Source organism: Apodemus sylvaticus, chromosome 4 (genome assembly GCF_947179515.1).
Source record: "Apodemus sylvaticus chromosome 4, mApoSyl1.1, whole genome shotgun sequence".
NCBI classification, from domain to species: Eukaryota; Metazoa; Chordata; class Mammalia; order Rodentia; family Muridae; genus Apodemus; species Apodemus sylvaticus.
The window spans coordinates 149,387,671-149,412,430 of record NC_067475.1 but is presented as its reverse complement, the minus strand read 5'-3'; the positions used below and the strand labels follow the sequence as shown (position 1 = coordinate 149,412,430).

At 39.9% G+C, this 24,760-nt stretch overlaps 1 protein-coding gene across 4 annotated transcripts in view; it reads left to right on the top strand.

Moving 5' to 3' along the window:
• Positions 1–24,760, top strand: part of Hltf (helicase like transcription factor) — a 60,329-nt gene that overhangs the window by 18,387 nt on the left and 17,182 nt on the right. For 2 of the 4 annotated variants that reach the window (XM_052180746.1, XM_052180747.1), the window contains exons 11-17: positions 6,296–6,378; positions 6,463–6,507; positions 9,963–10,060; positions 14,392–14,535; positions 15,641–15,779; positions 20,355–20,490; positions 22,312–22,491. In XM_052180746.1, coding sequence (XP_052036706.1) covers positions 6,296–6,378; positions 6,463–6,507; positions 9,963–10,060; positions 14,392–14,535; positions 15,641–15,779; positions 20,355–20,490; positions 22,312–22,491 — 825 coding nt within the window. Of the gene's footprint in view, positions 1–6,295; positions 6,379–6,462; positions 6,508–7,331; positions 7,431–9,962; positions 10,061–14,391; positions 14,536–15,640; positions 15,780–20,354; positions 20,491–22,311; positions 22,492–24,760 lie in introns of all 4 variants that reach the window. The other 2 variants (XM_052180749.1, XM_052180748.1) reach the window with 2 other exon arrangements.

Genomic DNA, 24,760 nt, shown 5'->3' with positions numbered 1-24,760 from the left:
TAGGGGATGAACCTGAAGGGTGTGTGGAAGCCTTAACACTAATACAGCATTCTTCGATCAGTTTAGTTCTTTGTTCCTTGACCAAATATTGATGGAAAAAAATCATAATAAAGTTGTTTATGGAGTATTATGATGTTAATAAAGACTAGAATCTACAGAGAATTGGGATAAAAGATATCATTCCTGTTTGATCTTACCTTGAATGTCTTAACTTGATAAGCTTTCTACACCGGGTTTTGTTATATAGTGTGGTCTACTGTCAGTGCACATGGATGTGATCTTGTGTCTAAATATCCACTACCAGTTCCTCAGCAGCAAACAGAAAATATGGACTAGTTGATGATTTTGTCATTATTTCTCACTTGAACTCAACTCAGAATCATTACTTATTAGTTTTTTTCTTAAATTTTTTTCATTTTATTGTTTTATGTGTATAAGTGTTTGCTTGTATGTATATGTGCCACGTGTGTGCCTGGTGCACCTCATGTGTTCTTGGTGCTCCACATGTGTGCCTGGTGCACCACATGTGTGCCTGGTACCCCACGTGTGTGCCCGGTACCCCACGTGTGTGCCTGGTGCTCCATGTGTCTGCCTGGTGCTCCACATGTGTGCCTGGTGCTCCACATGTGTGCCTGGTATCCCACATGTGTCCCCGGTGCTCCATGTGTCTGCCTGGTGCTCCACATGTGTGCCTGGTACCCCATGTGTGTGCCTGGTGCTCCACCTGGTGCTCCATATGTGTGCCTGGTGCTCCTCTAGAAGAGGAGCTCATACTGTTTGTTAATCCCTGAACCATGTCTCTAGCCCAGTTTCCTTCTTTTTATTTTATTTTTATTTGGTGTTTTGTTTTGTTTTGTTTTGCTTTGTTTTTATAGACAGGGTTTTTCTAAGTAGCCCTAGCTGTCCTGGAACTTGCTATATAGACCAGGCTGGCTTTGAACTTAGAGATATGCTGTCCATCTCTGCTTGCTGGGATTAAAGGTGTGTGCCATTACCGGTCCCAGTTTCCTTTTTGTATAAATGCTAAATATTAAAAGTGAACTAGTCATAAGCCTATGCAATATAGCACTATAGGTAGAACGGATCTGACAAAAGGAAATGGATTATGTAATGAGGATAATTTAGACAAACAGCAGCCAGTTGAGTGTATTATAACAATACAGATATGCTTACTCTTCAAATAGTAATATTTTTAGGACTTTTGCATACTGTGACACTTGTGCTATGAAGTGGGTTATATTTTTATTCCTATTTTCCAGGAAACAGAAGTTTGGTGATTTGCCTAAAGTCAGAACAAGTTACTAGTAGAATGAGGATTTGAATCTTAGGAGTCTAATTCCAACATCCACTGTTCTTAAACACTTAATACCTAGAATTTATGAAATTATCATATTCTTCCTTTTTTGACAAGATTCATTTTTTTTCTCTTCTTTAGTCAGTTTTCAAAGTCTCTGTTAAGATTTTTCTTTAAGTTCTTTTATTGGACACATTGGTAGGCTTTATAAAGACAGTTTTTTTCAGTACTGGTGCTTAGACCGTCTTCATCCTCTAGACCCTGTCCATCTTCCTCTCCTTCCTCTCTCTGCTTTTTCCCACCTTACTCTAATCTGCTTTCTTTCTATATCCCTTTGCTTTGACATTATGTAAATACATGTAGAGAATTTTTGAGTATATATAGCGTTATACAATCTAAGATCCACACGTATGAGAACATTTATTTACTCTTCTGAGTCTGGCTCAATCCAGTTATCTTACTGGTTTTGTGGTCTGTAGCACTTTCCTGTTCGTCCCTCCTCAGTCTTCTAGTGTAGTGTTTGTTTTCCTACAACCTTACATGGCTTAATCTTTTGAGTGTGTCAGAGCCGTTCACAACATGTCTCCCGTAGGTTGAGTGTGTAAGAGCCTTACACGTCTTCCACAGGTTGGCTTGGTAGTCATTAATTCCCTCGGTTTATGTTCGTCATGAGAAGTTCTTCAGTTAGAATGACTCTCCTGGATATAATCATCTGAGCTGGCAGCTGTCGGCTCGCAGAAGGGCTTTTAGCGTGTTTGTCCTGAGCCTGTCTTCCTGACGGACCTGATTTTGCCCGAGACACTTTGTTCTCTCGTTCAGCGTGTCGTTCCAGGTTCTCTGTACTCAGTAATTTACCTGCAGCCTGGCATGGAGCTGCTGCCTTCTCCTGGGTGGGATTCTAAATGTCTTCTCTTTCTGGAAGGCTGTTTTCTGTGTGGAGTCGGGGACATTTCTGTCAGGATTTTGTTTTATTTTCTGTGCCTTCAAAATGAATTACTTTTGTCTTTTCTCATAATGTGTAGATACAGTCTTTTCTTGGAGTATCATACACCCTGTGTGTTCTATTTCATTCTTACTTTTTTTTCTTATTATTTTCTGAATGTTCTGATTTATCTATTTTGTTCTAAAACCCTTACAGTCTGTCTTTACGAAATCTGTTGGAGGGGCTTTCCAGCAAGCTTTTGATTTGATTTATTGAATTTTTGGGGGGGTCGACTTTTTTTTTCCAGTATTTTTACCCATTGAATTCTTCTTTCATGCTCTGTATTGATTTGATTTCATTCTGCTGTTGATATTCTTTTTGCACTTACTTGGAAGCTTTTTCACATTGTCTTTAATTTCACTGAATGTTTTTGTTTCACTGATTTTGTTTTTTGTTTTGTTTTTTGAATTTATTATTTTATTTATTTACAATCCAGCCATCGTCCCCCCTTTCTTTTAACCCCCCCAGTTCCTCACCCCATTCTTCCCCATTGTCTCTGAGAAAATACTCCTTCCCTGCTAGGGCTCCCCCCTCCCTGGGGCCCCCAGTCTCTCAAGGATTAGGCACTTCTCCCAGACCAGGCAGTCCCCTGCTATATATGTGTCTGGGTGAGAGGGGTAGGGAGATCGGAGAGGAGGAGCTTGGACCAGCCCGTGGTATGCTTCCTGGTTGGTGGTTCAGTGTTTGGGAGCTCCCAAGGGTCCTGGTTAATTGAGACTGCTGGTCTTCTTACGGGGTCTACCTCTTGTTCAGCTTCTTCCATCCTTCCCCTAATTCAACCCTGACTTCAGCCCAATGGTACTACAACCAGTAGTAAGTATCTACTGGTTGGGTCTGTAGGCACACCATAGCATCAGTAATAGTGTCAGGCCTTGGTGCTTCTCCATGCGACAAACCCAACTTGGCTGGTCACTGAACTGCCTTTCCCTCAGTCTCTTCTCCATTTTTGTCCCTGTAGATTTTTTTAGACAGGAACACTTCTGGGTCAGAAATTTTGACTGTTGGATGGCAACTCCATCCTTCCACTTGAGGCCGACTATCTGTTGGGGATGGACTCTTCAAGTTCCCTTTCCCCACTCACTGTTGGGCATTTCATCTAAGGTCTCCCTCACTGAGTCCTGAGAATCTCTCACCTCCCAGGTCTCTGGTACTCTCTAGATGCCTCCCTCCTACTTCAGTGAATGTTTTTTATAGTCATTTTTTGCATGTTTTGTCTTAGAGTTCATCTTGACTCCCTTGCATTAGAATCCATTGCTATGGAGTTGATAATATTTGAAGATGTCTTTCTTTGATTGTTTGCATTTCTACATAGAATTTATGCAAGCTCATTGGGTTGATTATATTCTTTCAGTTGAAGTATTTACAGTGGTCAAGTAGGACAGTTGGGTTAAGCTGTGGCACAGGCTTTGATTGGTTGGTTTGGCCTTTGCTTTCCACCAAGCCTTTGCTCAGGAAGCAGCTACTGTCTCCAGCATTACTCTTAGGCTAGGATACCAACTATAGATGCGCTCTCAACTGATGCATAGGCTCACAGTGAAAATCTAGTAATAGCAATAAAAAATAACTCCAGTAATTTTGCAGAATAGAGGAACAAGGATGCATTGTATCCTAAGATATTAGTTACTTAGAGTCAGAATGAAAAATAATCTGGGGCTGGAGAGATGGCTCAGCAGTTAAGAGCACTGACTGCTCTTCTGAAGGTCCTGAGTTCAAATCCCAGCAACCACATAGTGGCTCACAACCATCCATAACGAGATCTGATGCCCTCTTCTCGGGTGTCTGAAGACAGCTACAGTGTACTTACATATAATAAATAAATAAATTCTTAAAATAAAATGAATCATTTAAAAAAAAGAAAAATAATCTTCTGAGTGAGAGGCTGGTGATTAACAGAAGAGTGAAGGATGAAGGAAGAGGAGATGGGTTAGCTTCAATTAAAGCAGGAATGAAAACAGAAAGGGCTGAGGACACTAGAGTTCAGGTAATCCCTGCTGTCCTGAGGCTGACAGGGCGTTTCACCAGCCCCCGCCAACTGTGCCCCGTGGGAGCTTTCTCTTCGTTGTGGCAGCTGCTGCTCTTAACACTGCTTCTCTTTCCCCCCATTTCCCCATTTTTCTTGTGTGTGTATATTTGTTCACTTCTCTATGTATCTACTTTTGTATATTATAGGTGTATGAATGTGTGTGTGTGTCTGTGAGAGAGAGAGAGAGAGAGAGAGAGAGAGAGAGAGAGAGAGAGAGAATATGAGAATAGAGGCCAGAAATCATTAGGTACTGCCCACCTTATCAGTTTTTAATTGAAATTGGTCATTGACAATTGCATACATATATGCAATTATGTACATATATGTATGTATGGAAATTACATTCTCGTTGCTTTTATTTTTGCCCTACTCTCTCTCCCGTTCCTGCTAACATCCCACTCTCCCGAGAATCTCTTCCCCACATTCATGGTTTTTTGCTTTATTTTGTGATCCATTGAATTTTAGCAGGGCCATCTTTGCACCAATGGCTTTGAACTATTGGTTGGAACTTGGTAGCCATATAAGTAGGTACACACTCCCTCTCCAAATCTATTCATATCCACTAATTCAGCAGGGAGGAATAGGGCCCCATGAGTTCCTCCTCCATTTGTGACTGACTGTTGACAAGGCCAGAGCAGGCCCAGTGAATCTACTGAGTTCTCTAAAGCCATTTGTGTATGTTCCCCTGCCGACTATTTGCAGTCATGTACTGCATGCAATGAAGTCACTTTAGTGTATGCAGGTGATTTTCTCTATGTGCTCACATACCTGAGTGTGCCACAGAGCATGTCTGAGCTAACACTTTCATGTGTGTGGGGTTATCCTGCCTCTACACTGTTACATGCTTACTTCTCTATTTGGGCTGGGGTTTTCTGGTGATAGAAGAGGCTTTGCGACACTAAGTTTCCTATGCTGGCTGATCTTTCTGCTGTTGGCCTTGCTTTGTGGGCGTTGTTTTAAGTTCTTGATACTATATATCCTGCTACTTGGGAACTAGTGAGACACTCAGACCCTATTTCTACCACTTAGAATACTGTGTGCTCCTGATCAACGTTTCCCCAATTCCCACCCCTGTTAGGACTGTTCTGCTAGAACATATCTGTTAGAACTGATAATAGTTCTCCACAGTTGCTCCAGGTGATGCAGAGAGGACATTTACCTGCTAGCTCGGCACAGGTCTTTTTAAATGACTTGTATTTGCTGTGGCCAAGTACTGAGAAATATGAGTGTGGACCGTGGACCTTCACACCCGTCTCGTTGAACTGCAAATCTTCCCAGTGATATGTCTGGTGTTCTCTGTACTTTCTGTGTGTTTGCCTTATTTTTTGTTTTGTCTTTGAACTTCGCCCCTGCCTCTGTCTGAGGATTTGCACAGATGCTCTTCAAATTGGCTGTACAGACACGTGCCTTCCCTCCCTTCTTTTTCTCCCTTATATAGTACCTTGTATGAGAGTAGGGCTACCTGAAACTCTCTTTGTCCTAACCTGAGATTCTTATCCTGTCTAGTTTTTCTCAGTCCTCTTTTAGCATGCCCCATTTGGGACTTGAGTATTTTTAGAACCAGTTCTGGCCATTCCAGTGCTGGTTATTCAGTGTTCCTTTCTTTGCTACAGAGGTTACTGCTTACCTATCATCACCCCCCTCACAGGCAGCGGCTCTCACAGACCCTGCGTTATCAGTCTGCACGGACTCGTCACCTGCCATCTTCCACATTACTGGGTCTTGCTGGTTTTAATGTTACATCAATGTTTTAGTTGAACTACTGAACACTGAATTCTCTAGGCATGCCTTTTCAGACGTAGGTGTGGTTGTACTAGATTTTACAAATGTAGTTGTCTGCTCATAAAACAAAAAGCTTTTAGCAGATTTGACATTTGCTTGGCAAATAAAAGACTGAATTTTTTTTTTAAAAGCAAATTGGAGTTAAACAACTTTTGTATTGCATTTAATAAGCATCTTGCTTTATTATATTTTATTTTGAAATTCTCAATTTCAGAAGAAAAATTTCTGTGCAGTACACTGGAAGCAATGATTCAGAGGAAATCGAGATTGCCCCAGATCTGCCCCAGAAAATGAAAGGTAATATGATTTGACTTGATTGATAATCTGTCATGTATTCTAATCCCCTGGTGTGCCCATTTTTTTATTTTTGTTTTATTTTAGGCAAGCTGAAAAATGCACAGTTGGATACTAAAAGCGGAGTAAAAGGTAAGTATGTATTACATTGTCTCAGAACTTATATAATCTGCATGTAAAGATTATTAAAATCAAACCTCATCAATTGGCATCTTGCTAGCTTGATTTTAGCAATAGGTATAAAACTCAGCTGATTCTGGACTTTCTTCTGCATTTGAGATTTTCATGAACTTACCATATGTGTTAAGTGAGTTAAATGATGCAAACTCAATGAATAATTTCAATTAAAAATCTAGGATATAAAATTTAAATAAACGTTAAGCAAATGTCATTTTCTGCTACTTATAAAATACCTTGCATGAAACCTTGTATTTTTACACACATGTACACCCCTGCCCCCAACACACACAGTAATGAGCAGGTTTGGGGTATCTTCTTGGCAGCATTCACATTACACACATATACAAGAATGGGCACTGTCCATTTCCTTTACCTTTGAAATATGCTTTATATTCCTATTTGAAACCTTATTGTCTTTGTAGTCAGCTGAGCAATCGTACTACATCTGGAAAACAGCCCAGCCCTGACATGAGCAGCGGCCCCCCCCCCCCCCCCCCCCCCCCCCCCCCCCCCCCCCCCCGCAGAGCCCTCAGTACGGAGAGCTGACACTGCACATTGGTGTCTTCTGCTCTCACTTCCCCTAAGAGAAGTAATAGTTGGGTCATGATTACATCATTTCTCTGAGCTATAGAGGTTTGCTTAGCATCATACATGCCAATATTGTTTACCAAATACTATTTTTATTTAATCATATAACCTCTCAGGTTAGAGAATATAGAAAGTGCCTAAGGAGGCTCAGGGAAGAATTTTAACGACCTAGTGATTTTTCTTATCAGGATCACCGAAGACGGTTAAAGAAGATACAGCATTTGCTCATGCACTTAATTTTTTTGCCTCTACAACAAAAAAGAAAATGTTGAAAAAAGAAAATGTCAGTAAGGCTAGTTTTCTACCTTCCCCCCCTATTTTTAAAATAAATCTAAATAACAATGTCAAATATACTGTGAAAAGTTTAGAAAATACCAAAAGGGAAGAAAGCCAGCGTGTAGCTTTCCCTTCTTTCTGCCTTTTTTTTAGAAAGGGTCAAGGTGTGATGGAAAGAGTGCTCTCTCGAATAGAAGTGGTGTTTATTCTTGTAAACCAACAAGGCCATTTATGATTAACTTGGATAAATTTAAATAAAGATGTTTTTAAGTAGGATTAAGATTTGCTTTGCTTAAAAATGTCATAGTATTGCTTATGAATATGATGGAAAGAGATTGACTTAGGGACCGATGTGTGAGGAACGGTATTTCTGTGCCATGGTCTCCGTGTATAGTGTAAGGTCTTATTTCCATGACTTATTGAACAGTCACAAGGGATGTGATGAATAAGTAAAAGACTTTAGATGATAAATGATACAGAGAAGGTAAAGCAGGACAGAGTGCATAAAAGTAGAACTGAATGTAGCCTCTTTAAAGATGATACAATTTAGAACTGGGTGGCTTAGAGGTAAAGAGCACACACTACGCTTCTAGAGGCCCCACATTCAGTTCCCAGCAGCTAACTTGGATAGCTCACAAATGCTTGTAATCTCACCTCTAGGGGATCCAACTACTCCTAACCTCTGTGGGCACTCACACAGACACATTCATAACAGATGCACACAGACAATTAAAAATAAATCTAAAAATATTTAATTAGAGAGGGAAAATCCGCCTTGAATGTAGGCTGTCCCATTCCATGGGCTGTCCTGGACCTAAGGAGGAAGTGGACTGACCACCCACCGGCATTAATCTCTACGCACTTCATGGTGTGGATGGTGTGTGACCGGCTCTCCATGCCCTCGGTACTGTGAGTTCCCATCCAGAACAGGCTCTGTTCTCCATTTGTGAGCCAAAGTCAGCCCTTGGCTTTACTTGTTAAACTTGTTCTTGTCAGGTACTTTGACGCAAAAGCTAACAGAAAATTGGTGTTGTGCCATGGCACTGTTGCTGGGATAAGCCTGACAGTGGTGTGTCAGCATTGAGCACTAGAGTGCAGGAAAAATGTGAAAGACTTTGGAGCCATAGGCTGTGTACACCCTTTAGACAAGAGACTGTTGGGCTGTTCTGGTGGGAATTTAGAAGATCAGAATGCTGAGAGAAATGTGGATAGTAGGGACCTAGCTTATCAGGTTTCAAAGGGCTCTCTTGGGCTAGTGGTCTATTATGTCTTAATCTGGCAAAGAATCTGCTTAATTCTGTGTCTGTCTTGAGCATTTGAGTAGCCCTGAGTTAAAAAGCATTGGTTGGCTAGCTGTTTGGCACAGACATTTCAACACGGGATAGCACTTAGGCTGTGTTATGGTTACTACTCACTGCTCTTAGCCAGGTTGACAGAGAAACCTGCACGTAGGGCAGAAAGCTAGGACACACTCACAGCTTGGCAAGGGAGGAGTGTGAGAGTTTACAGCTGAGGACAGGGGAGATATGGAGAGAGCAACTGTAACTGTTACAGAATTTAACATTGTAGAGGAACCTTGCATTTGTGTCAGAGAAGTCCACAGAAGGCAAGACCTAACCAGTTGAAGGAAGCACCTTGTGACAGTGCAGACGATTTTGAAAGAAGAGAGTCACATACAAAATGCCACTGAAGGAGCTGTCTGCTCCTTAATTGTCACCTGGAGTTGTGTTTTCTTAGGGTCAGCCTTAAAGGTACACAAAAGTTATTGCAACTGTTGTCCAAGGGAACCAGGCTATATATTGGGCTGGGTGCAGAACTTGGGATTGTCATTCATATGGTTCTGATGTTGTAGGCATGCAAGATGCACAAGGACAGGCTCATGGAATTCTGGGTTGAGATGAGAAAGCTGCTGAGGCTTCAGAGTGTGTGTGACAGGGTCAGTCTTCCTGAGGGAGGTCTGGGAGGCCATTCCACAAAGCTGGGGAGGAAGGCATGGCTTTAGTTAGAGTGCAAGCTCTGGGGAGGTAGATGCTAGAACCTTAGGATGTTTGTGAGGAAATCTGTAGTTGAGAAATTGTTCTGAGCTTCAGAAGAGCATTTGAACTACTGAATAGTATTGGGACTGTTCAGAAATACCATGGGGACTTTTAGAGATGAGCTGAATGCATTCTGCATTTTAAGATGAACATGAGAATTCAGGGACCAGGGGTGCAATGTTACAACTTAGAGTGATGTGCTTATGTGTTAATTGACAACAGATTGGTTGTGATAATTTTCTTCGTCAGTTTGATTGGGGTTAGAATCACCATAGAAACACCTTTGTTTGTGGCTATGAGGGTGTTTCTAGAAAAATTCAACTGTAGAGGAAAGCTACCCCCGTGTCTATTTATAGTCCTTTGATTCTTCCTGACAAATAATTATTATTACATTTTTGGATTTCTTTCTGTATAGTTGATGATTGCTAGAACCTTATTGAGATGTGTCTTTCAGGATTTTAAAAAAGCAGGTCTATGAACAAGTCTATCAACACCTTGTTCTTTTAGGCACATCTATGATGGAGGGCTCAGAGACATGTGACACTGGAGAGAGAACAAGAACAACACTGATCATCTGTCCACTCTCTGTGCTGAGCAACTGGATTGTAAGTCTAAAGTCTCAGCCTAAAGTGGGATATTAACATATTTGTCTGTAAGAATGTATTGTTATAAAAATATTTACTTGCTAATATAGGATTTGATTTGTACTTCTTCTGCCATTTTTGTTCCCTCCAAGAGGAACATATTTAGAATTTAACACTCCTATTCCACTTGGATACTGAGTTTGGGAATTATGAGATTTCCACTAATAGTAACTTCTGTAACAGTGTGTAACATCGCATGTGCTCCTGTCTGCTTGGTTTGTCCTTCCTTTCTTTTCATAGATTTTTCTCACTTAATCCTCACCATTCTCAGTTTCTAGGTGACCAAATTGAAACTTACTTGAGGTTAACTTACTTGACTAAGGCCATTGAGCCAAGAGAGAGCTTGAGTGTGGTCACCAGCCTTTTGACCCTGTAGTTTCTTGTTTTAAGGTTACCAACCAGAAAAGCATGTTCTTCTGCACTACAAACTGTTTTTCTTTTTGAAGAACATTGCATTGGAATGGGATCTCTTTCATATGCTATAAGGAGCAGCCGGCTTTTATGTCCCTTCTAATTTGAACCTCAAGCTTTGTTTTATAATGACATATTATTTTGGAAGCATTTAAACATAAAGACCACTGGATGTGACCTTTCATTCTTGCTGCCTTCAAGATTAGCTGTCTCCTCCTGATCTGCCCTATCTCAGGAAGAGGAAGTCCTGTTCTTTGTAAAACTGTTGCCTTAATTTTTTTGTCTTATTCCATTTTTCCCACTTCCTTTTTCTATTTTCCCCCTTCTCTTAGTTATTCAGTCTGATCCCACTGGGTTTCTCTGTGAAAAAATTCAGGTGCTCATTTTAAATACTTCCTTTATGTTTCACCCTGAAATTGTTGCTCTTCTATATTCTTTCCCTGGTGTAGCCCTTGGATTTCTTCCTATGCTGTTACTCCCTGAGTTGGTCTCTGTTTCAGCTGTCAGAATTGCATTGGGAGAGATACCTAGTGACGTGTCATACCCACTGTCCTCTTGATGACTGTATATTCATCTTTTTTCCCTTGATTTTTAGACTGTTTTTTAGGCATTGACTTAGTGCATTTCTTCCTCATGTTATCTTTTCCCCCCTCTATCAAGGGGCATAGATCTTTAGTAGATCTTTAGTAGACTGCTTGCCTAGAATAGCCAGCACCATAAACAAACAAACAAACAAACCACTCTGAAAGGGTCCTTCAGTCCCCAAAGGGGTCAAGATCCATTAGTTCAGAACTGCTAATACAGAGGCTCATGGTATATAACAGTCCTTCATTCTCCCAATAAATAGTTTCTACCTTCCTCGTTAATCACCTGCCATTCCCAGTAGAAGATTAGAAAGTTAAAAATACTCAAGATCTCTCACCTTTTAGGAAAGATCTACATTTTTACTGAGTGTGTGTGTGTGTGTGTGCCCATGTATTTGAGGATGTTTCTAAAGGCCATAAAAGGGTATTTTATCCTCTGGACTGATGTTAACTGTTGTGTATATGCTGGGAACCAAACTCAGTTCCACAGCAAGAGCAGCAAGGTGCTTTTAACTGCTGAGCCATCTCTCCAGCCTCCCTTTTTTGTTTGCAAATCTGAAAAATAATCAAACTGAAGGAATAAGATTTTAAATACCAGTTATATAAGACCATTAATTAGTTTTAGATATTAAGACAAATTATTTAACTGCATTCCATAGCACCTGTTTTGTCCTCTGTTGATAGCTACATGGCACACTTAGTGTCTAGAGATCTGTTGTTTCTTATCCAGAAATGTTGATTTTCTTTCATTATACATCTTACCCTTCGGTAAATGTCCATTCTTCCATTTCATTGTCACCCATTTGATTCAGATTTTTTAATTAAAAATTCCTCCTTATACTGAATTTCTTCTCTACCAGACTACTTAAAAAAATTCTGTTTTTATCTTTACTTCAGATTTTGCGCTACCTTTGCACTTTTTGTCCCCTCTATATTTTGCGCCTTTCCTTTTCAGCCTATTGTAACCTAGTGCTTATTCTCATTTATTATGGAAACTCCCTTTGTGAAAGCCCGTGACCTCACGGTTGTGTGTTCTGTGACCTCCAGTCTTCCCCTGCTCTGGGGAGTATTTGCATATTGACTGTCAGCATCAGAGGCACTCTGTGTGGACAGTGTGTGGGTACAGGTGAGCACTCCTGCCATTGCTGCCTGAGCTCCTTCTACTCTGTCTTCTCTGGGTGTTCTTGTGACTCCATCTTCTGGGTGTGTCCTTTTGACTTTCTATTGTCTGCTTGTGTTCTTGTGACTTCATCTTCTGGGTGTGTCTTTTTGATTTTCTATTGTCTTCGTGTGTTCTTTTGACTTTCTATTGTCTGCGTGTGTTCTTGTGACTACCACTGCATCGCTTTTGCTTTGCTTCTTGTTCATATAAAATTACTCTCAGGAGCTTGAGAGTTTTGAGGCCATCTTGGTTACATAGTGATCTTAAAAGAAAAACAGTTCATTATGAAAAGACCCAAGAATTACCAGAGTGCAACCATCTTTGCTGGAATAACCTAAGTTATCTCAGCTATGTCATTCCTCCATTAAAGCATGGAGTGGTTCAGTGTTGACAGGCTGGATTCCCTAACCACTGTGCTGTCTCATTGTACATGTTCTCTTTAAAACAAAGTTATTTAAAGACTTATTCCTAGCTGTATGTACTGTCTATTTATAACAAATATGCGTGTAGTCCTCTTTTTTATTTTCTACGTCCTTTGTTTACATTCCAAATGATTTTCCCTTTCCTGTCCCCTCCTCCCCATAAGTCCCATAAGCCTTCTTCCCTCTGCTCATTCCCCAATCAATCCCCTCCCATTTCTCTGTCCTGGTAATCCCCTACACTGCTGCGTCAAGCCTTTCCAGGACCAGGGCCCACTCCCTCTTGGGAATCATTTGATATGTGAATTGTGCCTTGGGTATTTCGAGTTTCTGGGCTAATATCCACTTATCAGTGACTGCATTCCATGTGTGTTGTTTTGTGATTGGGTTATCTCACTTAGGATGATATTTTCCAGTTCCAACCATTTGCCTAAGAATTTCATGAAATCATTGTTTCTAATTGCTGAGTAGTACTCCACTGTGTAAATATACCACATTTTCTGTATCCATTCCTCCATTGAGGGACATCTGGGTTCTTTCCAGCTTCTGGCTATTATAAATGAACCAGTCAGAATGGCTAAGATTAAAAAATCAGGAGACAGCAGGTATTGGCAAGGATGTGGAGAAAGAGGAACACTCCTCCACTGCTGGTGGAATTGCAGGCTGGTACAACCACTGTGGAAATCAGTCTGGCGGTTCCTCAGAAAACTGGGCATGGCAGTTCTGGAGGACCCTGCTGTACCACTCCGGGGCATATACCCAGAGGATTCCCCAGCATGCAATAAGGACACATACTCCACTATGTTCATAGCGTATACTCCTCTTACTTGCACCTGTATGCCAATGCTTCTGTTCTGTGGTGTATTCTAGATAGCTTGTAGTAGTGGTTCTCAACCTATCGATTGTAACTCCTTTGGAAAACCTCTATCTTCAAAACTACTTATATTACAATTCATAACCGTAGCAAAATTTCAGTTATGAGGTAGCAGCAAAATTAATTTTATGGTTGGGGTCATCATAACAGGAAGAACTGCATCAGAAGGTTATAGATAGCATTAGGAAGGTTGAGAACCAGCGGTTTATAGTGACCTGAAAATCACAACTCCCACACAGCCATCTGAAGTATCAGGACATCACTGTCGTATCTTTTTTCCTCGTGTCCCGAGATGACGTCATAAGCCCGGCTTCCTGCCCGTTACCATCCTTCTCTCATTCTTGCTCTTTCCATTCTGTCCCGTTGTCTGCCCATCTGGTCTTACAGCTGCAGCTCTCACCTAAGGATCTGCCAGCTTTCCCATGGCATCTTCTCCCTAGTCTAATCTTTTCTCTGTCTTGCTCAAAATCATCTGAGACTGTTGTTTACAAAGAACCTTGGACTTCTTTGTACTTAAAGATGAAGACCTGCTAGATATACCCGGAATGCCAGTGCTTGGGAGCCAGAGGCAGGAAGAGGATGAGTTTGGGACTGTGTAGGAATAGTGGGGATGATGAGTTTGAGCTACATAGTGGTCACTCAGTAGAAAACCAAGAAACGGCTGCCTGCTGGTAGAATAGGCAAATGCATATGATGCGCTTTCTATGTTTGTTAGTTTTATGATATGACACAAATTGATACTTATTAATACAGGTATCATTATACTTTAGTTTTAATACAGTTAACATGGTAAACTTTATACTCTTCTGCTTCCTATTAAAATATTTGTAATTTTCTTTCAGGACCAGTTTGGACAACATATAAAGTCAGAAGCACCCTTGAATTTTTATGTTTATTATGGTCCTGATCGTATTAGAGACTCAGCCTGGCTTTCAAAACAGGATATTATTTTGACTACTTATAATATTTTAACTCATGATTATGGAGTAAGTATGCAGATAAATAGACCTTTAAAATATTTATTCTTTTTCAATTGTGTGTGTGTGTGTGTGTGTCTGTGTCTGTGTGTGTGTGTGTGTGTGTGTGTGTGTGTATGTGTGTATGTGTGTATGTGTGTGTACCTGTCTGTCCGTGTGCTGAGTGCTGAGTGATAATGCCTTCTGAGGTCCCTATAGCTGGAATTACAGGTATTTTTGAGTCCCATGGGGTGGATACTTGGAACAGAATTTCAGTCTTCTGCAAGAGCAATAAGCTCTCCTAATCACTTAATTATTCTCCAGCCATACCTAGAGATTGTTTAAGGTTGAATTTAATTGCTGTTTTTCATGTTTCTAAATTACTCTTAAATTCATAGGGTATACTGTTTACTTTGTGACTTTGAGAATACTTAAGAATGTTTATAAAATGGCATGTTGTAAAGAAGAGCTTTGGTCCTTCTTGAGATACCAATTTGGAAACAGTTTTCATTTAGAACGTTTTCGGTTAAAATTTTAAATTTGGATTTTCTCTAGGGTTCATCATAATTTGTACACGAATTTCTTTTTGATGTTCTGGAAAATTGCTTTTTGTTTTTTTAAGGACTTGATTAGTGTTACAGCTTGAAAATAAACTTTTTGCTTAGTTATTAATTAGGTTCTCAGCTCTTTCACGAGCCTGCTACTTTCCTTAACAATTCAAGTCATTTTGGAAATACTATAGTTAAAAATCTCAATGTTCTAGGAAGAATGTTACAATTTGTTTAAAAGAAAGCAAGGTTGTTACATTGTAAATGTCTTCCTAAGGATGTCTTGTTTGTCATGTTTCAGTCTGATGCACAATGGTTCCCTGTATTGTGTCTGACTCAGTCAACTTCACCTTGGAGAAGCTAGTGCTTCTTAGTGGCACTTTGTGCAACATATTTAGTATCTTTTGTTTTTAGCTCTAAAGTAGAGGTAATATTAAAGACTTGTAAGTGTTCAGTGCTTTAGTCTTTGGAGTACATAGCAATGCCAGGAACCTTGTAAGAGTTGGTAATAAACTGTTATTATGTAACAAACACTTATAGTGTTATTTTACTGTGCTTTGTGAATTCATATGACATCTCTACTGCAGACTAAAGATGATAGCCCATTACATAACATAAAGTGGCTAAGAGTGATCCTGGATGAAGGCCATGCCATTCGAAATCCAAATGCTCAGCAGACAAAAGCTGTCCTTGAGTTAGAGGCAGAGAGAAGATGGGTATTGACAGGTAATTATAACACTCGACTTTATTTTTTCTTATTTTAAATTTGTGCGTCTGTTCAAATGTATGTGCGTGCAGGTGCACATCCACATGTGTGTGTTCATGTGGGAACTTGATATCAATATCAGGCATCTTTTTGGACCATCCTTTACCTTTTCACTGAGGCTGGATCTCTTAGCTGAACCCAGAGTTCACAGTATCGCCAGGCTAGCTATCCCGCCGGCTTCCACATCCCAAGCACTGGCATTTCAGTCAGGCTGCCTTACACACTCAGAATTTATGTGGGTTTTGTGGCAAGCACTTATATCTGCTGAACTAACTCCCAGCTATCATTTTTTTTGTTATTTTTTAAAATTAATGCCTAAACATTGTCTGTATTAATGGATTTGAATGTGCTATAGGAGCTCATTGTATCATGCTCAAATTAGGGTAATTATATCTGTTTCCTCATTTATTTGTAGCAAAAGCATTCAAAATATTTTCTTCTAGCTCCTAGAATATGGATAGTGCATTGGTTTTCTGTAGTCACCTTACTGTGCAGTAAAAACAACAGAGCCTACCGTTCCTGCCATGCTTAGTAACAATTGAACATCTATCCCTTTCTCTTCCTCCGCTACTCTTGTCTCAGGCAACCACCGTGTGCGTGCGTGTGTGTGTGTGTGTGTGTGTGTGTGTGTGTGTGTGTGTGTGTGCGCGTGTGTGTGCCCATGTGCGTGTGCATGTGTGTGTGTTTGTGTGACTTTCATTGACTTCTCTATGACAATGCTGTTCTCTTTTTTGAATATTTAAAACTGGTATTATAGCTGAAGGCAGTTAATGTGATACTTCCTGCTTTGTTCTTCCCACTTTAGATTGTACTGCTTTTCAAAGGATTTTATGATTTATATGTTTTAAATTCATATGGAATTTTTACATTAATTTAGTGTGTGTGTGTGTGTGTGTGTGTGTGTGTGTGTGTGTGTGTGAGAGAGAGAGAGAGAGAGAGAGAGAGAGAGAAAGTGTACATATGTGCCCCATACCATATATGTGGATGTAAAAGGACAACTTTTAGTTTTTTCCTACCATGCGTAATCTGAATTTGGTCGTCAGGCTTCTCAGCAAGTGCCATCTTGTCAGGCAAATAATTCCATATGAATTTTATTATAATTTTTCTAGTTCTTTAAGAATGCCATTGGTATCTTGATAAGGGTTGATTTTTTTTTTCTGTAGCTCATTTTGCACAGTATGAACGTGTCTTAAGGTTTTACTGCTGTGAGTAGACACCATGACCAAGGAAACTCTTATAAGGACAACACTTAATTGGGGCTGGCTTACAGGTTTAGAGGTTCAGTCCATTATCATCAAGGCGGGAGCATTGCAGTGTCCAGGCAGGCATGCTGTAGGAAGAGCTGAGAGTTCTACATCTGAAGACAAACAGGAGTAGACTGACTTCCAGGCAGTTAGGACGGGGTATTAAAGCCCACACCCACAGTGACACACCTACTCCAACAAGGCTACACCTCCTAATAAGGCCACTCCACTCTCTGGGCCAAGCACATACAAACCACCACAGGATATTTTTACAGTATTTTTTTCCCTTTTACATGAATCTTTAATTGTATCTATTACTATTGTTTTTGTTTGTTTGGTTTTGGTTTTTTTTTGGATTTGGTTTTTTTGAGACAGGGTTTCTCTGTGTAGCCCTGGCTGTCCTGGAACTCTCTCTGTAGATCAGGCTGGCTTCGAACTCGGAAATCCGCTTGCCTCTGCCTCCTGAGTGCTGGGGTTACAGGCGTGGGCCACCTCTGCCAGGTAAAAGGAGCTTTTCACATGTTACAATTGTTCTATTTCTTTTTACTTTTTTTTTTATATAAAAGTTACATTTTGTTTACTTTGTGTAAGTGGGAATGAACTACCCTGGTACATGTGTGGATGTCAGAGGTCAGCTGTGAGGAGTTGGTTCTCTCCTTCCACCATGGGGACCCCAGAGATTGAACCGGGTTCCTCAGGCTTGTGGCAAGCACCTCCAGCCATCTCTCTGACCCTATTGTTCTAATCCATTACTCCGCATTGTTGACTTTTTACTGTGCCCAATTTATAAGTCAAACTTTCTCCCAAGTCTGTTAGAGTAATAAAATAGAGGTCTACAGGGCTTTGTGTTGTGTGTAGTCAGGCATCCACTGGGGGTCTTGGAGTGTGTCCCCTGCAGACCAAGGGTGTATGTAAGGGGCAGTTGCTATATTTATTGGCTCCTCTTCCTTGGAACAGTCTAAACCAGTGGTTCTCACCCTTCCTAACACCGTGACCCTTTAATACGGTTCCTCATGTTGTCGTGACCCCAAGCATAAAGTTATTTTTGTTGCTGATTCATAATTGGAATTTTGCTACTGTTATGAATCATAATGCAAATATCTGTGCTTTCCTGTGGTTTTAGGTGACACCCTTTTACAAAGGTCTTTCAACCACCCCCCAAAGGGGTCGAAAGCCACAGGTTCTGTATCTATTACTTTAAGTTAAACAAATGGCCATCTTTTTCCTATAAATCGAAAAATATATTTTTCTATTTATTCCTTCATTGTATATAACTTCGGGTTATCTAATCCTTAATAATTATTTGACTTAGAACTATTGTTGCTAAATTATTTTACAGGCCATTAAAGATTTATATTCCATTACCTAACATAAGAACCTTCCTAAGATATCTTGGTAAGATCTTGGAATGGTTTTCTCCCCAAGGTCAGAGGGGTGCATGCCGAGACAGGCCCAGAGAGCTGCGCAGGAGATCCTGCTTCCGTGATGGCATGGGTTCCTCACGGGTACCACTGAGCCAGTGCAGTCACGGTTCTTGTTGGCTTTTCTTTGTTTCTTTTTCTTTTTCTTTTTTTTCTTTCTCTCTCTCTCTCTCTCTTTTTTTTTTGGTGGTTGTTGTTTGTTTGTTTTTGCACACTTGTTAAATTTGCCAAGTAGCACAAAGCAGGGGGGTGGTTTTTGATGTTGTTTTTTCCTCCATTAGAGAAAAAGGTTGCTGTTTTGTTTTGCTTTGTTTTGTTTTTTTTCACAGTATTTCTGATCATGCTTTCACCTCCTCCAGTTCCTTCTTACCTCCCGCAGTACTGATTCTTCCCATCCATGAACAAGTGATGTCTTTTTTTTTTTTTTTATGTTTTTGTCTGTTTCTTTCATTGATGCCGTAATAGTTTTCACTGTAATTATCTTTCACCTTGTTGTTAGGTTCCTGAGATTATTGATGCATGCTGCTGTGTCTGTCTTTGTGTGGTCACTGGGCATTTGAATGAAGTCAAATTCAAAGTTGCCAGATACGAAATCAACATCCAAAATTCTGTACCATTTTTATATACCAGTGGGGATCACAGTTTTGCAAAATAGAGCTACTATAGATTATTTGCTGTTCAAGTATAATCTTGGTTGTCAACAATTTCCTGGCATCTGTCAGACTTTTCTGATACTATTAATGGCCAAATTAATGATTTGCATAAAGAGATTAACAAAATCTCTCAGTTGATCTTTGAATGGCTGTCACTGATATGATGGCTTTCCCATTTCTTTGGTCCTCTGTTAGCTATTCTTTGACTCACCTTATTGCTTACCTAACCATAGAGGCAATACATTCTCTAATGGCCTCTATACAGCCATTCTTCTGTCTTTCCAAACTGAGAAATTCGAAGAGGTAGGGGTTATGAGTGGTCATTGATAAGTGTTGGAGAAATCAGAATCGTTCATCAGCAGAGTTGCCTTCTCAGGGGAAGAAATGAATACCTGTTCTCCACTTAGAAGTCTGGGAGAAGACATGGTTAGTGACTTTGTGGGGACAGACCTTACCCAAATCCCCCAGAATGTTTGTCCTTGTTCTCAGTCGAAGAGTCCATCCTTATTGTCACCTGTAGTTTATATCCGGCTGAGTTCTGTATTTGTCAGAGATCACACTAGATCCTGTTCCCTTAAAGCTGTAGAGCCAATCTTCATGGTCACATGGACTTCTCAAAAGAGTTTCAGTGTAGTCATGCCTAAGCTTTATTTTGCACATGGAATTGGCATGGCTGTTACCTGGAAACTTTTTTCCCCAAAATTATACTGTATTTAAATATGTCTAAAATAAACTGGCTAGTTCCCAAAATTATACTGTATTTAAATATGTCTAAAATAAGCTAGCTAGTTCCAGACTCTAGAAATTTTGACCTAACACTGCCTATGTCATGCTGACTTGAATCTCATTCTTGCATCACCTAGATTAGATTTGCTTTTCTGCTGCCCATGGCATTTGTAGCGCAGCCTCCCAATACAGTCCGATAGCAAATTATCTGACAAAGAAGCCCAGACCCGATGGCTCAGTGTGTCTGTCAAACATTTGCCCTGTGAAGTATATGAGAATCTTAGTTAGTGTGAGCCTAGTACAATGTCCAGTTTCTGCTGTCCTTTGTCTTATTGGTCTAGGTAAATATCTGGGTTATCGAACCATCACTCAGTGCTACAGTTCTTGCCTCGCAGCTGTGGGGCATAGATTTGATTCCCTAGCACCACAAAACCAATCTGTTTTTAAGAGTTAACAGTGGCTTTCTGTTTTAAATATTTGTTTTGTTTTAGGTACTCCTATCCAGAATTCTTTAAAGGACTTGTGGTCTCTTCTGTCCTTTTTAAAACTTAAGCCATTTGTTGATAGAGAATGGTGGTATAGGATAATACAGCGTCCTGTCACTTCAGGAGACAAGGGAGGACTCAGGTAAGTAAGTCTCTGAGGTGATCCAGTAGTGACAATTAATGGAACCTAATCACTGCCTTTACTGTTTTCACTCAGTCTTAGTCTCCAAAGCATAAGGGCTTCAGTGTCACTGACCCTGGAAACCTAGTGACTTGTATTTGGGGATCTGAGATTTATGTTTGTGCACCTTTTGCCTATTTTAGCAAAATTGAAAGGAAAGGCAGAGTTCATGCTCACTGTGTGTGGCTGTTACCCCTGAAGTAACAGGTTGCACAATGATATGAAAAGCTATATCCTTAGATGATCCACTATGCAGTATATTTTGACAACTTATATAACTTTTATAGAGGCATTTGATGTGCATAATACACAGTGGACAGTGATCTCAAAGGTTTTAATGAACATTTCATATGGTTGATTTTGGTGGGCACAGGTAAACAGGGACAAAGGGATGAAAACATTGATGGGTATTTTGCCACACGCTTGGGTGCTGTGCTTCTAGAGCAGTGATTGTCTAAACAGGATTTGGGACCCTGTGGTGGGCCGTACAATCATTATAAAAGTGTCAGCATGGAAAAAGAAACAGAGACATAATAGAGATGGAAAAGAAAGTACCAGAGTACGTTCTCATGAGAATATATATAATGTGTATGTATTGAAATGCTTATTTCCGTTATGAGTAGATACAGTAAAATGTGCTTCGGACTGTGAGATAACGTGGAAATGATTTAAAATATAAGCCGTTATTCCTAGTTGTCAAAACCGGCCACATGATTCCTGAGAAACATTTTTGCCCTATTTAGTCAGTGTTAAAAATTGTTTATTATTATTGGAAATAATAACTGATAAGTATCATTTTTAAAAAATTGACATTGAGGGAAAAAAGTAGAAAGATTACAGATCAAAGAAAGGCATTTTTTCCTCTTCTGAGTTTGCGTGATTTTACTTTTCAATAATTATTAACTTGATTTTCATATTTTACCTTTACTTTTCATATTACATTACATGGGATTTTTATTTTGTTTTTTTTTTTTTTTTTTTGGATTTGGTTTTTATTTTTTTCTGAGACAGGGTTTCTCTGTGTAACCCTGGCTCTCACTCTGTAGACCAGGCTGGCCTCAAACTCAGAAATCCGCCTGCCTCTGCCTCACAGAGTGCTGGGATTACAGGCGTGCGCCGCCACCACCGCCCGGCTCATTACATGGGATTTTTAAAAGTTTATTTATGTTATTTACATCCCAAATGCTTCCTCCTTCCTGGTTCCCCCCTCAAAGGATTCCTCTCCCCATCTCCCACCCCTCTTGCCTTGGGTTGAAGGCCCCAAAGGTGACAGCAACCCCATGGGATTTTTTTTTTTTAACTCATGAGAAGAGAATTACTTTAGAATCCTCTTTAGTTTAAAGTACAGGATTACTTTAGAATCCTGTACTTTAGTACAGAAGATAAACCTTTGCTCATATCTGTACTCGATTTAATAAAGTACCTTAAACTTAACAAGATGCTTAGTAAGAATTCAGATATTGTACGTGGAGGGGTATAGTTGAGAAGAAGGCGTTCGAGAAATAAAGGTTTCAGTTTTACAACAAACCCAGAAAAGCTTTGGAAAAGTAAGTACACAATATAGAATAATTGGTATGATATGGAGGTGTAATTTCATTACATTTAGTAATAGTTCTTTATTTACAGAATATTGTTGTGACTATAAAAACCTAAGTAAAAGATTTTCTTTAAAAAAAACTTTCAATTTAGGAAGATTATAAATCAACAAAGTTTTGATTTTTGTTCCTTGTTGCTCGGTGTATTTAGGAATAGCTATATAATTACTCGTTTTACTTTGACCAGGCGTTTACAGTCCTTAATTAAAAATATCACACTTAGAAGAACAAAGACAAGCAAAATTAAAGGGAAACCTGTTTTGGAGTTACCAGAAAGAAAAGTATTTATTCAGCACATTACTCTGTCAGAAGAAGAGAGAAAGATTTATCAATCTGTTAAAAATGAAGGCAAAGCCGCCATTGGAAGGTATGGGAACAGATGCCACTTTTAAAGTTTTGGGATTTGTCTACTTTTTAAGTTATTAGCTGACTTACAGATTTTCAACATTTTAGCTAAAAGTCTGAAATATACTGAAAACTATCCTTTTGTAGCTAATACTTTAACATTCTCCCTCCCTCTCTCCCTCCCGCCCTCCCCATCTCTCTCTCTCTCTCTCTCTTCCTTTTATAAAAATTAGTTTCAATGAATGAAACAAGAGTATTATTCATCAGCTTAGTAATTTCTTGGGCCTGCAAAAGCTTATTTAGAATATTGATTTCTGAGGTCAGAAGGCCTTGCCTGCTTCCGTTTTTGAGTGTCACGTGAGGATACACACAAGGCACGGGGCATGCACCCAACTTGGGCTTTTAAATCCGTTTTTCTTTGACACATTCCTGAACCACAATCTCCTTTGGTTTTCCTCTCAAGAAATCAGCGTTTCAGAGAGGTATTCCCTTACTCTCCTGTAAAACAGCTGTCGTACTTCCTGATTCCTTACCTCTGCTTCTCCACCCCCATAAAACTTAATGTTATATAAAAATTAATGTTTCCTGCGTCATTTGATTGAAAATATAAAACTCATTTCAGTCTATTATCCCAGAATATATGTATGTTAGGTATTTAGTAATCTTGGTTGTAATAGTTTGAGAAGAAATTTCACTTAGCTCTGCTAAGATTTGGAACGTGGAGTCTTTTCTTTATCTCTCCTATCCAGTCTGCCTTCTGCCGGCCTCATTAAAGTGTCTATTGTTATGAAGTCTCTAATGTACGGTCCCCTCTTGTCTTGTCTCATTCCAGTCCCAGTGGGCATTTAGAGCAGATACATTTTTTTGCTTGAATTATAGTTATTCACCTCCTGTTTCCTAAGTTCTTTTAATTGTCCTCATTTTCTGTTCTTAGATTTCTACGTTGTGTTGTAAGTCAAGCTGACATGTTTCTGACATGTGTGTAATACTACCCAGAATGTCTTCCTACTGGAAAGATATTTCGCAAAAATGGTTGCACATTTAGTTTGTTTTCCCCAACTTCTCACCATCTTACTCTGTAGATGCCCTGGTCTCATGGTTTACTGACGGTTTCTTTTAAAGTGTGTGGGCACAGCATTGAGAAAAGAAATCAATGCTGAAAATTGGAGCCTAGCAGTCAGATTGTTGCCTTTGCTCTAAGCCTGGCGGAGCAATGTGTAAGCCTTTGGAATGTGTGAGAGGAATATCAGAGTTTGGATCTCTGGGCTAGAAAAGCTAGAGTGCTGTAAGAGCTTAAGCTTGCGCCATTCAGGTAGGACTTTGGAAGACAAAAATGCTGAGAGAAATGTGCACAGTGGAGGCTCGGTTCGGTTCATGAGAGTTCGGTGGGGAGTAAGCCAGATTGGTCACATGGTGTCTGGTTGTTTTCTGTTGCTCTAATAAAATCCAGTAACAAAAGCAGTTTATGGGAAAGGGGTTTTGCTTTGGCTGGAGGTTATTGTCACAGTGGCAGCACCTTTGGGTGATTTGTCACGTTGTATCTGCAGACTGGACGCAGTGTGACAGGTGCTTGTACTCGACTTTCTTTTTTATAATACAATCCAAGCTCCCAGCCTAGGGAACGGTATCCACCCACAACGGGCTTATCTTTTATGCCCTTAGCCTAATCAAGATAATCTTCATAGACACGTCCAGAGATCTGTGTCTGAGGTGCTTCTAGGTTTCCTCGAGTTGACAGTTGAGATTCATCATTACAGTGGGCTATTTATTTGAATTATATTCTGTCTAAGACCGGCAGCATTTTCCTCATGTCCTGACACAAAAATAAAAGGAATTAAAAGGCAATGGATTAATTTGTTTGACTAAGGAAATTTCCATGTAGAATAGTTCACTGCTGTTATCCAGGTCTACAGTGAGGAGCAACAACAAATGGGTCAGAAAGATATTTAGAAGTGTGTAATGTGAGACTGAGAAGCCGAGCAAGTTTAAAGTTTTAGACAAGGCAGGTACTGAGTAAAAGCATGTATAATTGTTAAAGAAATTTAACCCCAGTAAAGAGAAACCTCTTGATCTCCATTCAAACAGTTGGAAAGATACTCTAAGGACAGGACCCCACCCATCCAATGTTCTGCCTTAGTTAAAGTCAAATTCATTTAAAAATAGAGATTCTGAATTCAGACTGCCATTCAGGTATTCCCTGCATGGGAACACCTAGGGAAGCTTTTCCCTGTTATCCCGGAAGGCACCCAGAAGCCAGTGCGGTGGGGCTGAGCCACTTCTCACGTGGCAGC